The sequence below is a fragment of the Cnephaeus nilssonii genome (assembly GCF_951640355.1).
Source record: "Cnephaeus nilssonii genome assembly, chromosome: 15".
Classification (NCBI taxonomy): domain Eukaryota; kingdom Metazoa; phylum Chordata; class Mammalia; order Chiroptera; family Vespertilionidae; genus Cnephaeus; species Cnephaeus nilssonii.
This window is the reverse complement of record NC_137086.1, coordinates 61,976,819-61,989,958: the sequence shown is the minus strand read 5'-3', so window position 1 is coordinate 61,989,958 and position 13,140 is coordinate 61,976,819. Positions and strand designations below refer to the sequence as shown.

General features: G+C 44.4%; 1 protein-coding gene across 1 annotated transcript in view; it reads left to right on the top strand.

Moving 5' to 3' along the window:
- Positions 1 to 13,140, top strand: part of TMEM131 (transmembrane protein 131) — a 202,855-nt gene that overhangs the window by 183,814 nt on the left and 5,901 nt on the right. The window contains exons 34-38 of the mRNA XM_079792637.1: positions 1,652 to 1,776; positions 1,969 to 2,118; positions 10,671 to 10,836; positions 12,294 to 12,415; positions 12,517 to 12,613. Coding sequence (XP_079648763.1) covers positions 1,652 to 1,776; positions 1,969 to 2,118; positions 10,671 to 10,836; positions 12,294 to 12,415; positions 12,517 to 12,613 — 660 coding nt within the window. The remainder of the gene's footprint in view (positions 1 to 1,651; positions 1,777 to 1,968; positions 2,119 to 10,670; positions 10,837 to 12,293; positions 12,416 to 12,516; positions 12,614 to 13,140) is intronic.

The window sequence follows — 13,140 nt, the reverse complement described above, 5'->3', positions numbered from 1 at the left end:
TTTTTTCATGTCAGTTTGTTATCCTTCCTAATTCTGTTTTAGGTTAACTAAGACTCATTGGATTTTTGCTTAGTCATTTTACTAATTCAAAATATAATACCTAATTCTGAGAGAAAATTTGTGAAATATAGAGAACAAAACAATGTAAATAAAATGACCTTTGAGCTAATACCTTATAACATGTTTGTAAATAGCCTTCATTAAAATGTATTTATTTGGTTATGAGATGATACTTTATTCTATCATCTGCTTACTTTGGGAGAAGGAGTGTGCCGTTAGATCTGGAAAGTTGAACCATTCTAACCTTTGAAATCTGGTGTTGATTAGCTGCCTCTGGGAGGGAGACTTTGGGGTGACAACAGAAGGAAGACCATGTGGTACATAAAGATCCTGAAGGAGGCCCAGGAGAGTCCTGAATGGTGGCACACCTTGAGGGGTTGGGGACAGGAAGTGCACTAACTAGAAAATGCCATAGACATATCTATTGTAGCCTGTCCAGGTCAGATTTTCAATGAAAAGCAAGCTATGAAAAAAAGCAAGCTCAGCCTTGAACTGACAGCTCTGTGGCCATCACCAGGAGCATAGTGGGGGTCTCTGATGATGCTTGGAAGAATTCTCGTAAGGAACCACTGGGCTCTGGGCTGTGGCCAGCCTAGTCCCATTGCTCACATGCTGGTTTATATGCACTATCTACCCAATCCATTTCTCCTAGAGATTGCTTCTTGCCCATCAGACTTGAAAGTTGTTGTTGTTCCCCGCCCCCGCCAGCTTGTGGAAACTTAAAATAGCTCATCATGCCTCCCATTTCACCTTGGCTGACAGGAAGTTCAGGGCTGATTAATTATCCTAGTTACAGGTGTTTATGATGTTAAGCTTACTGCTAAACCTTTTAGAAAGCATCTACCTAATAAAAGAGTAACATGCTAATTGACTGTACCTTCAAGACGCCCACCAGCCAATCAGGAGTGAGTATGCAAATTAACCCAACAAAGATGTCAGGTTAATTTGCATACATGGGCACCAAGTGGCCGGGGGTGGGGCGGGACGCTTGTGTCGTCGCCATGGCAACGATGCAGGCATCCCGCACCACCCCTGGCTGCTCTGGGCCTCTGAGCAGTGTAGGAAGGCGGAAAGGTGGCAGCTCTGAGCAGCATAGGAAGGCGGAAAGGTGGTGGCTCCGGCCAGAGCGAAGGCGGTGCCAGCATCCAGGGAAAGGAAGGCCCATTCTGGCACAAATCTTGGTGCATTGGGCTTCTACTATATACTCTAAGTAAAAATTGTATTTAAATATTTGTCTAGGTTTAGTCCTGAATTTCAAGAATAAAGAAGACAGTTCATCTCTCCCCACTCACCCTAGGCAAATACAGCAGTCCTGCTACTCTGCAGTAGGCTGTGCAGTTTTATAGATAGCCAAGGAGCTCAGCCTGGTTCATTTCATAGTTTCTACTACAAATGTCTTCCACGTTCTGAATAGCAGAACCTTGAATCTCCATATTCAGGAACCCCACTAGTACTGTAGCTGCAGGGAGAGAGTCAACAGCCCCCAAATGGCAAGTTCCTGCTAATGGCTTTATGCCCATTACCTGAGGCAGGTGCTGTAAGAGGTGTCTGCAAGTGCTGAGCTGTCTCTTGCACTGTGCTTGTCTTTCAGTTGCTTAGAGCTGCCGTACCCTCCCCCATTGGAAAGTAAACAACGGAGGACCCTCCCAACCAAGATCCCTCTTCCAACTGCATTGACCAGCAGCTCCAAGTCACGGAATTCCCAGAAACCAAAAGGTATTTCCCTGATGGTCATACAGACACTTCTATTAACAGTTTTTAGTTGTGAATTACCAGTAATCCATTAGTAGTTAGTAGTCGTGAAAGACTGTGGTTGTGTTCTCGTCCTCATTAGAAGGGTCATTGAAGTAGACCTGAAAGAAAGGAGTTACCGTTCATTAACAACTTTCTTTTCTTCTTTCTGTGCAGGTACAAATAAGTTAGTGGATAACAGACCATCTGCTCTAGCAAAATTCCTCCCAAATAGTCAAGAACTAGGCAACACCAGTAGCTCAGAGGGTGAAAAAGACTCTCCCCCACCAGAGTGGGACTCTGTGCCAGTCCACAAGCCTGGCAGCTGTAAGTATGGGAATCACTTGGGAATCACTCTGGGCATGACTTCTCAGCAGGAACATGCTGCTTTTTTATTTATTTATTTATTCTCACCCAAGGATATGTTTGTATTGATTTTAGAGGGAGAGGAGGGAAAGAGAGGGAGAGAAACATCTATCAATTGCTTCCCATATGTAGGAAGTGGGCCTCTGTGGTCCATCTCCAGCATGGTCGGCTTTTGACGGAAACGGCCGCTGAATTTCCCCAGGGCAAACAGAACGTAGGGAGGAGGGAAGAAGATGGAAGAGCAAGGAACATGGACGTGGGCCAGCATCATGGTGGAAACCCCCGAGGTGTCTGCCTCAGCTAGACAGGGGGAGGTGGAGGCAACTAGAAAAGACCTCAGCCCAATTTTTTAAATGGCCCATGGGAGACAATAAGACCTAGGAGATGGATAAGGAAACAGGTGACCCCATAGTACTCGCCAATGAGGAATTGGAAGAGGGACTGAATAAATAGGCTGTGTTCCTTACCACAGGTGTGCCTGTACTAATGGACACCCTCGAGAACGTATTAAAAGTCTCATTTTTGCCATACTTCTGTTTTCGCCATATTTCTCACACATTGACGCCCCAACCGGCGATCAAACCCACAACCTTTTGGCATGGGACGACACTTCAACCAACCGAGCCACCTGGCCAGGGCAGAACATTACTTTGAAAGGAGACTAGTGTTTGGTTTGCTGGAGCCGGCTTCTACCAACCAGCAAAAGCCCGTTGTTAAATAGTCTGCCAGTTGTTACAATGTTGTAGTTTAATTGGTCATGGTGAGAGTATTCCCAGAGAAAATGGGTTCTCGTGGTGTCATGAGAAAAGAATTTCAAGGGGTACATGTGTGGGAGAATTTTTAGCATAGTGGCAAGATTTATTGGGGTGAAAAGAAATAATATACCCTTGGGACTGTAGAGTGTGGGCGGGCTCTAAAAGCTGCCCCTAAGTCCTTCCTAACCCTCCATATATTTTCTAGGCTTCAGGAGCAAGCGGGCTGTCTTTCAAACTATCCAACCCAATCTGTTTCCTAGGTTTTTCCAGGGCTGTGCTGGGCTCTCCCCTATCCAATCCCTTTCCTGGACCTTCTGGGGTTGCATGGCCTTATCCTATCCTATCCTTTTCCCATTTATGGTCGTTATTTTGGCTTCTACTGCACATGCCTCAGCAGAGGAATCTCCCCTTACTGGTTCTCCCTCCCCCAGGTAATGGCCGTTGTTCCTGGGGAGATTGGAAAGCTAGTCTTGCTGCCTGCTTGGGAATTAAGTCCCTTTGGGGAGTCTGTGAGGCTGCAGCTTCTCCTTTCTTTGTTAATAACGTCCTACCTTCTGTAATAAGAGTATGTGTGTAACCAGAGAAATAGCAGATGATTCAAATCAGGTCTTTGTTTCCCAGAAGCTGGTGCACCAGCACACCACTGCCCAGTGTCCAAAATGGGAAGACCTGTTTGGATTGGGCAATCATTCCAAAAAACTGCTTCTTTAGGAGAACATTAATTCCACATTTCTTTTTTATAATATATTTTTACAAATGTAAGATTTTTAATTATTATCATCATTATCATTACTATTACTATTACTACTACTACTAGAGGCCCAGTGCACGGATTCGTGCACCTGTGGGGTCCTTCGGTCTGGCCTGCGGGGATCAGTGGACCGCCGCAGCCTGACCTTACCCACCAGCTTGTTGGGCTCCAGCCCGCTGTCCGCATCGATCCCGCACAGCACAAAGTAGTACAGGAAGAGCAGGCAGCCGGGGCGGAGCCCGAGCCCAGGCTGGGCACCGCACTGCTCCCACTCATCCTGTGCCTGCTGCACCTGCCGCCACAGCTGCATTCGCCAGCCATGAGCCCAGCATCTGGCACCCGTCTGTCAACTGAGTGGCACTCCGCTGTGGGAGTGCACTGACCACCCAGGGGCAGCTCCTGCATTGAGCGTCTGCCCCCAGTGCATGTCATAGCTGTTGTCTGGTTATCTGGTGACTTAGGCTTTTATATAAATAGATTTTATAGAGAGAAGAAGGGAGAGAGAAACATTGATGTGAGAGTAAAACAATCAGCTGCCTCCGGCACAACCCCCAACTGAGCCACATCAAACGGCAATTCCACATTTCTCTACCTGTCTTGTTTCTCATACAGTTACAGTGTAATCATTTTCTAAAAATTCAGTTCATTCTCAATTTTACTCAATCTTTTGCATAAACAACCTATTCTGAAAATTTCATTATTTTCCTCACTAGCTTTTTTACCTTGTTCTCAGATTTCCCCTGCAGTCAGTCATAACAGCAGCACAGTCTACTAAAATAAGGTCAAGGTCCTCGCCTGAAATACAGCCTAACCTCATCTCTCGAACGTCTTCCATCTCAAACAGTTCAGTTCTCAACCAAGTTGTTCACAAAAATACGTCTTCATTGTCAAACCAAACTTCAGTTTTCCTAGACCTGACAGCCCTTTATAACAAAAAGCATCTCTCGGGCAACAAAGAAAGGAAAGAATGCTTTTGTAACACAATTTTAAAACAAAAAGGCCATCAAGAGTGCTGATGTTGCCCTAGCTGGTTTGGCTCAGTGGATAGAGCGTTGGCCTGTGGACTGAAGGGTCTTAGGTTCGATTCTGGTCAAGAGCATATGCCTGGGTTGCGGGCTCAATCCCCAGTAGGGGACGTGCAGGAGGCAGCCGATCAATGATTCTCTCTCATCGTTGATGTTTCTATCTCTCTCTCCCTCTCCCTTCCTCTCTGAAATCAATAAAAATATATTTTTTTAGAAAAAAGTGCTAATGTTGCTAAGGGTGTGAAAGAAACAATGATCACTGGCAATTGAAGAGTTGGGAAAACGGTTGTTGATTTGGATAAAGGAAAAGCAGTTAGCCAGTGACAGCATTTTGGAGGCAATAAAATCTGAACATGTGAAGATGCCGTATACTTACCTGAAAGACACCCCTGGAACAAGGCTAGTAGGAGGTGGTTTGATAAATTTTAGAAAAGAAGTGTTTGTTTATAGATTAAACAGTACATTAGACAAGTACGGTATATAAGAAAGGTTAAAACGGAGTCATTTGGGGGTCTGGAATGGATTAATTCAATTTACATTATTTCTAATAGGAGAAAAGAATTATGTTTTTTAACAAATCACTTCTCGAACAGCCTTCTGGAATGAATTAAGTTGGAGAATCCACATTCCACTATAGAAGACAGAGACAAGCACAGGCAGGGACCTGATGGTAGGATTTAGGATGACGAGAGGGCCGATCTTAGGGCTGACTTAGGTACACTCACCACGGAGTTAGAATAAACTCACATTTGGCTTGTTTGCACTAAAGGTAAAAAGGTTAAGCAAAAGAGTGTTCCAGTTGAGGGGGAATGTAAATGAAGAGTGGGTGATTGAAGCCTCCGTAGTTTGGATGAAGGCTAAGAACTTGGAGTTCAGGTGAGGGGCACAGGTGTGGGCAGTTCACAGGGGGATAGGTCACTTCGAGTGGTGGTGGAGGAGGTCAGAAAATGAGTCGTATAAGAGGTGGCTAGGGAAGGGTCAGAACAAGTGTACAAATAGTGAAGATGTGCTATCAGATCGGCACACTATGCTGCGAGGGCTTCCAAGGAGAGCAGGAGGGTGGAGAGATTTAAGCAAGGTTCATACAGGAGGTGGCATTTGAGATGGGTCCTGAGTGTGGGCGCCAGGTCAACAAACAACACAGCGTAAGAGGGAAGGGATTAGCCATGTGGTCAAGGGTGACAGTGGGTGAGGTGCCAGCACCATTGAGGAGGGTCAGGGAGAACTCTGGAACAGTCACAAAGTGGCACTGAAGCTGGCAGATGGGTAGCTTGGGCTTAAGAGAAGCGTGCTTTGCTTGGTGGTGCCATAAGGGGGCCTTGACACAGCCAGGGCATGTGTAGCCTTATCTCGGCCCTGAGCCCTAGGGGTCTAGGGAGACGCCTCCTATGTAGGAGAGAATTACACGGAAGTAGAACCTCCATGAGAGCAGGCTTCAGTCTGGAAGTGAGGCCCTCACAGGAAATCGGAGTAGAGCACTCCCCTCACTGTACACAGGATTTGCATGGGGCACAAAAGGCCAGCCAGGAGGGCCAAAGGGAAAAGCGTCAAGCTGAGCAGAGCTGTTTTGGACAAAGATAAGAAAAGAGGGCAGTGGGGCTATGCAGTTGTGCCAGTGTAACTAGGTCAGTGGGCAGCCTCGGAGACTGGGAGCCATGGAGACTGAATTCAGAGAGGCCAGAGCACTTTCCTTACTCTTCTCTGTATCACAGTCACGGACCAGCACCCAGGTACACATGGTAATGCAATGGGATCTTTCTTTTGTCTTATTTTAAAATTTTTTACAACATTTTTATTTTTCAATTATAGTTGACATACAGTATTATATTAGTTTCAGGTGTACAAATTAGAAATTTTTATAAAGTGATCACTCCAATAAGTATAATAGCCCTCTAATACCATGCATAGTTATTACAATATTGACTGTATTCCCTTTATAAGTGCCGATTCGTACACCTTTTCCACCCATTCCCTAAATTCCCTTGCATCTGGCAACCATCAATTTGTTCTCTGTATTATCAGCTTGTTTGATTTGTTGGTTCATTCATTTAAGTTTTTAGATTCCACATATAAGTGAAACCGTATAATATTTGTCTTTCTCTGACTTATTTCACTTAGCGAAATACCCTCTAGGTTCATCCATGTTGTCACAAATGGCAAGATTTCATTCTTTTTTATGGTTGATAAAAAAGTATCTGTGTAGCACATCTTCTTTATCCATTTGTCTTCCAATGAACACTTAGTTGTTTATTTGGCTATTGTAAGTAATGCTGCCATGAACATAGGAGTGCATGTATCTTTTCAAGTTTATGTTGGGGTTTCCTAGGATAAATACGCGGAAGTAGAATTGCTGGGTCATATGGTAGTTAAATTTTAATTTTTTGAGGAACCTACATACTGTTTTCCATAGTGGTAGCACAAACTTGCATGCTCACCAACAGTACACAAGGGTTCCCTTTTCTCCACATCCTTGCCAACACTTGTCTGTTTATTTATTGACAACTAGGGGCCCAGCGTACGAAATTCGTGCACGCGTAAAGTCCCTAGGCCTGGCTGATGATTAGGGCCGATTGGGGCCTTCCCACTGCCGGCTAGGACCTCCCTTCCCTTGCTGCCAATGGGGCCTTCCTGTTTTCCGCACTGCCCCCTAGTGGTCAGCGCACATCATAGTGAGTGATCAGTCTCCTGGTCAAATTCCCATGGGGACAATTTACATATTAGGCTTTTATAGATAGCCATTCTGACAGATGTGAGGTAGTATCTCATTGTGCTTTTAATTTACATTTGCCAGATGATTAGTGATGTTGATTGAGCATCTTTTCATATGTCCATTGGCCATCTGTGTGTCCTCTTTGGAGAAGTGTCTATTCAGGTCCTCTGCCCATTTTTTAATCCAGTTTTTCAGTGTTAAGTTGTGCAAGTTTCTTATATATTTTGGGTATTGACTCTTACCAGATGTATCATTAGCAGATACCTTTTCCCATTCAATAAGTTGTCTTTTCATTTTGTTGATTGTTTCCTTAACTGCAGAAAATGTTTAGTTTGATGTAGTCCCATTTGTTTATTTTTAGTTTTGTTTCCCTTGCCCAAGGAGACATTTCAAAAAAAAAAAAAATTGCTAAGACTGATATCACAGTTTACTGCCTACATTTTCTTCTAGAAGTTTTAATGGTTTCGGGTCTGAAACATTTAAGGCTATAATCCATTTTGGATTCATTCTTATATATGGTATAAGAAAGTAGTTTAGTTTCATTTTTTCCACGTATCTCCAATTTCCCAAATACTACTTATTGAAGAGACTCTTTACCTATTGTATTGTACATTCTTGCCTCCTTTGTCATAGATTGACAATATAAGTGTGACTTTACTTCTGGGCTTTCTATTCTGTTCTATTGATCTATGTTTTATGCCAGTATCATGCTGTTTTAATATCAGGTATCATGATTTCTCCAAGTTTGTTTTTTCTCAAGATTGCTTTGGCTATTCAGGGTCTTTGGTGGTTCCATGTAAATTTTAAGATTATTCTAGTTCTATGAAAAATGCCATTGGTATTTTGATAGGGATTGCATTGAATCAGATTGCTTTGCATAATATGGACATTTTAATGATGATGTTAATTCTATCTATGAGCATGGTATAGCCTTCCATTTATTTGTATCTTTAATTTCTTCCGTGCTATATAGTTTTCAGAATACAAGTATTTTACCTCCTCAGTTAAATTTATTTCTTGGTATTTTATTATTTTTATGTTTGTAAGTGGGATTGTTTCCTAAGATAGTTTGCTATTGATGTAAAAAACACAACCAAATTCTGAATGTTAATTTTGTATCCTGCTACTTTACTGAGTTCATTTATTAGTTCTAATAGTTTTTTGGGGCGGTTAAGTGGGGGGGTCTATATATGGGATCATGTCATCTGCAAATAGTGACTGTGTTACACCTTTATTTACAATTTGGATGCCTTTTATGTCTTTCTCTTGCTTGATTGCTCTAAGACTTCCGGTACTATGTTGAATATAATCAGTAAAAAGTGGACATCTGGTCTTGTTCCTGATCTTAAAGAAAAAGCTGTCAGCTTTTTACCATTGAGTATGTTAGCTATGTGTTTGTCATATATTATGGACTTTATTATGGGGAATGTTCTCTCTATCCTCACTTTGCTGAGAATTTTTATCATGAATTGATGTTGGATTTTGTCTAATGCTTTGTCAGCATCTATTATATGATCATGTGATCTTTATCCTTCATTTTGTTTGTGGTATATCACATTGATTTGTGGATATTAGCCAACTTTGCATTCTAGGAATAAATCCCACTTGATTGTGGTATATGCTCTTTTTAATGTATTGCTTAATTTGGTTAGCTAAATTTTTGTTTTCATCAGGTCTGTTGGCCTATAATTTTCTCTATTTGTAGTGTCTTTATCTGGTTTTGGAATTAGGATAATGCTGGCCTCGTAAAATGAGCTGGTGAGTCGTCCGTCCTCTTCTATTATTGGGAATCGTTCAAGAAGGAGAAGTGTTAGTTCTTTGAATGTTTGGTAAAATTCACCTGTGAAGCCATCCGGTCCAGGACTTTTTGTTGGGAGTTTTTCTTATTTACTGATTCCGTTTTCTTGGTGGTAATCAGTATGTTTAGATTTTTTGTTTCTTCCTGATTCAGTTTTGGAAGATTGCATGTTTCTAGGACTATATCCATTCCTTCCAGGTTGTCCTATTTGTTGGCACATAATTGGTCGTAGTATTTTCTTTTCTTTTTTAATAGTCACCTGAGGATATTTTTCCATTGATTTTAGGGAGAGTGGAAGAGAGGGAAAGACAGAGAGAAACACATCGATTGGTTGCTCCTGCACGTGCCCCGACCAGGGCCCGGGCTGGGAAGGAGCCTGCAACCAAGATATGTGCCCTTGACTGGAATTGAACCCGAGACCCTTTGGTCTGCAGGCCGATGCTCTGTCCACTGAGCCAAACCGGCTAGGGCCGTAGTATTTTCTTATAACCCTTTGTATTTCTGTAGCCTCAGTTGTCACTTCTCTTTCATTTCTGATTTTATTTATTTGGGTCCTTTCATTTTTTTCCTGATGAGTCCATCTAAAAGTTTATTAATTTTGTTTATCTTTACAAAGAATACAGGTCTTGGATCTTTGATTTTTTTCTATTATTTTAGACATTTTTTATTTCTGTTCTGATCCTTATTTTTTTCCCTCTACTCACTTTGGGTTTTGTTCGTTCTTCTTTTACTATTTCTAATTTAGTTGTAATTTTGATGTGGTCATGGGAGGAGGCGAGTGAGCATGGTGTTTACTCTACCATCTTGATCAGAAGTGGTGATAGGGGGGGCGGGGGGGAGAAAAAAAAAGTGGTGATAGCTTTTTCTGATAAAGGTGTTATATGTGTTTCCATTTAGTGAGTGCAGAAGTATTATTTCATGACAATTTTTGTTTTAAACTTTTTTAAATAGCTGTGTAGACATTACCCTAGAGGGCAGCAGGAAGATATTAGGAGTTTGTATTCTTATAAACCAGGGACCAGGAACAGCACCTCACTAGGTGTGCCAGATCACGGGGTATTGTATGATGAACTGGGGTGGCGGGGGTGCCCCGGGCTCTGCTCCTGCCACAGTGTGTGAGCCTGTATGGAAGCACAGAGACGCTAGGCCCCACGCAGTGATTTCACCTGCCATCCCTGAAGGACCTGGGAGACGGGGAGGAAGAGCAGGCCTGTGCCTGAGGTCCTGTGCCTGAGGTCCTGCACAGCTCAGCAGAGACGGGCCTCACTGGTACTTCCGAGAGCTCTTAATGCAGAGAGAAGCTACCTCTCTTGTTTTCTTTAAACCTTTGAACAGAGCACACGGAAAAGTTTAATTATGTTTTTCTTTGTAGGAGCACTTGAGTTCTGCATAGTATCAGATGGAACACCAAAAGTAACTGATTTTGAAGAGTAAAGATAGCACATTAATGAGACCTTTTATTTTTACTTTCCAGCTACCGATAGTCTTTATAAACTTTCTCTGCAAACCTTCAATGCAGACATTTTCTTAAAACAACGCCAGACCTCACCAACACCTGCCTCTCCGTCTCCCCCGGCGGCACCGTGCCCGCTTGCGTCCCGTGGCAGCTACAGCAGCATCCTGAACAGTAGCTCCAGCAGGTAGGTTCACTAGTCGCTTCCTAGTCCTTGAACAGGAAAGTGCTCCAGAAACCTGCGGCTCACTCCCATTAAGTGGAAATGTCTGTGGCCACAGACTGCTGTCCCGTCTTTCTTCCTACATCTGTCGGCAGCTCGCCCTTGCCCTGGGTGGTTCCCCTGGCTGCCGTCATACTGCTGTCCGGCCCAGCAGTGCCTCCTTCCATCCCTGGGCTTTCATAACCCATCAACTGGAAATGCATCATTTAACTTACTAGAATTACTAGAGGCCCGGTGCATGGATTCGTGCACCATTGGGGTTCCTGCACCCTCTCACAATCTGGGACCTCTCGAGGGATGTCAGAGAGCCAGTTTCGGCCCGATGCCTGCAGGCCAAGCTGAGGGACCCCACCGGTGCACAAGTCCGTGCACCAGGCCTCTAGTATGCATATAAGGTCTTTGGTTAATTTCTTCCCGCCCTTCCTCCATCCCCCCTTCCCTCTGAGATTCATCAGTCTATTCTATGTTTCCATGCCTCTGCGTTGATCATCTGCCCACTGGTGGTCATTGCGTTTCATAGCTACCAGATGGTCAGCCCTCTGCAGTTGCTTAGGCTTTTATATAGATAGATGTTCTAATTCGAGAGTGAATAAACACACTGACATTAAATGAAGATCTATGGATGTCCTATGAGTTGAGGAAATGGCTTTGTGGCACATTTATTTTGCTCTTATGGCAGTTAGCTTAGCAATTAAAAGGGCAGGATCTAAAGCAAGTCAGCTGTAGTCGGGGACGTGCGCACAGCAGGCAGCCTCCTGACAGGGAGGTGGGACACCTCAGCTGGTGCTCCTCCCTAGAGGCACAGCCACACTTGTGTTTGACTGCCTTTGAGGGGAACAGTGACCTCAGTGGTCACTGTCACCACCTATCAGTTCTTACCTTGCGCCTGCACTGTTCTCAGCAACACACAGCTGTCACTGCGTGTCACCCTCCCAGCAAGCACAGATAGGTCCTGTCCCCACCCCTGTTTTGCACAGTTTTTAACTCTTGCCTAAAGAGGCAGCATCCACTGTGTCTGGGGAAGCCACCCTGCCTGGGCCGTCACCATGAGCTCCTTAGCCGTCCTGATAGGGGAGGATGCTTTCTAAGAACTAGCTTGTCCTGTGTCATCACCTGCCAGGACCTCACATTCCACTCCTTGTTCACTGCCCAATGGCTCCCTTTCTCATGTCCTCTCTAAAACAGTCTTTCCGGTCCCTAAATTGTGAACCTGGTCTCTCTTAGACGGACCTGTATTTTCTTACCTTTCCCCCACAAGTTTCTTCCTTTCCATCTGACTACACAGTTGTGGGTCCCAGCTCATTTACATGAGGCCAGGCGGTGGGCTGCCCTGGCCGGCCACAGCCCTGAGACAGTGCGCCTACAGGCCTCCAGCAGGCAGTGCTGGCGAGGAATTAATTATTCTTCCTTTGCTTCTTCAGTGACCCAAAAACCAAGCAGCCAAGTGGAAGCAAAAACAAATTGACAAAAGCAGCCTCCCTCCCTGGCAAGAACGGCAACCCCACTTTTGCTGCAGTCACGGCCGGCTATGACAAGAGCCCAGGTGAGTGGCCTGCATCGAAGGCCTGCCTCAGCGGGGCCCGGGCACGGTGGAGTTACCTTTGGCCGGTTCGCCTTCGATTGATACAGAGTCCATTGTTACAGGTGGGAATGGCTTTGCTAAAGTTTCTTCAAACAAAACAGATTTTTCCAGCAGCCTTGGCATTGCACACACTCCTGGTGACAGCGATGGCTCAGACAGGTACAGTAGACCGTTCTTACTCGTGAGAAGGATGGACAGGGTTCTCAAGTCAGGTTAGCGGCTGTTGCCATACATGTGTTCCAGGCATTTCTCCCCCTAGATTACAAGTAGGCATTTGTCAGAAGTGGTCCAGGCTTTAGGGGCTTTTGTCTGGGGTAGAAGCAGACAGCCCGGTTGCTGTGCTCCCCCCATCGCGCCCCTGAGAGAGGGGAGGCGTGCACACGACCTGTATAACCCAGCGGAGAAGGAGGCTTATGTCCCCATTTTATATCTGTTCTCACCCTTCTCCGTTATCATGGTCTCCTGTAGGGAAGGATGTGATCTGATAATTAGATATAGAAGAACAGAAGTGAAATGGAGAGAAGGAAATTGGAACAAATACTGGGTAACTTACACTAAGTTAGGGGACATGCCTCTTTCTGGCAGAGCATGCAGCCAAGTGCCTCGGTTTATCTTCCCGGATAACTAACAACAACAACAGTAATAATAAAGGCTGTCAGCAAGCAGAACCCAGTCTTACCTGCTTA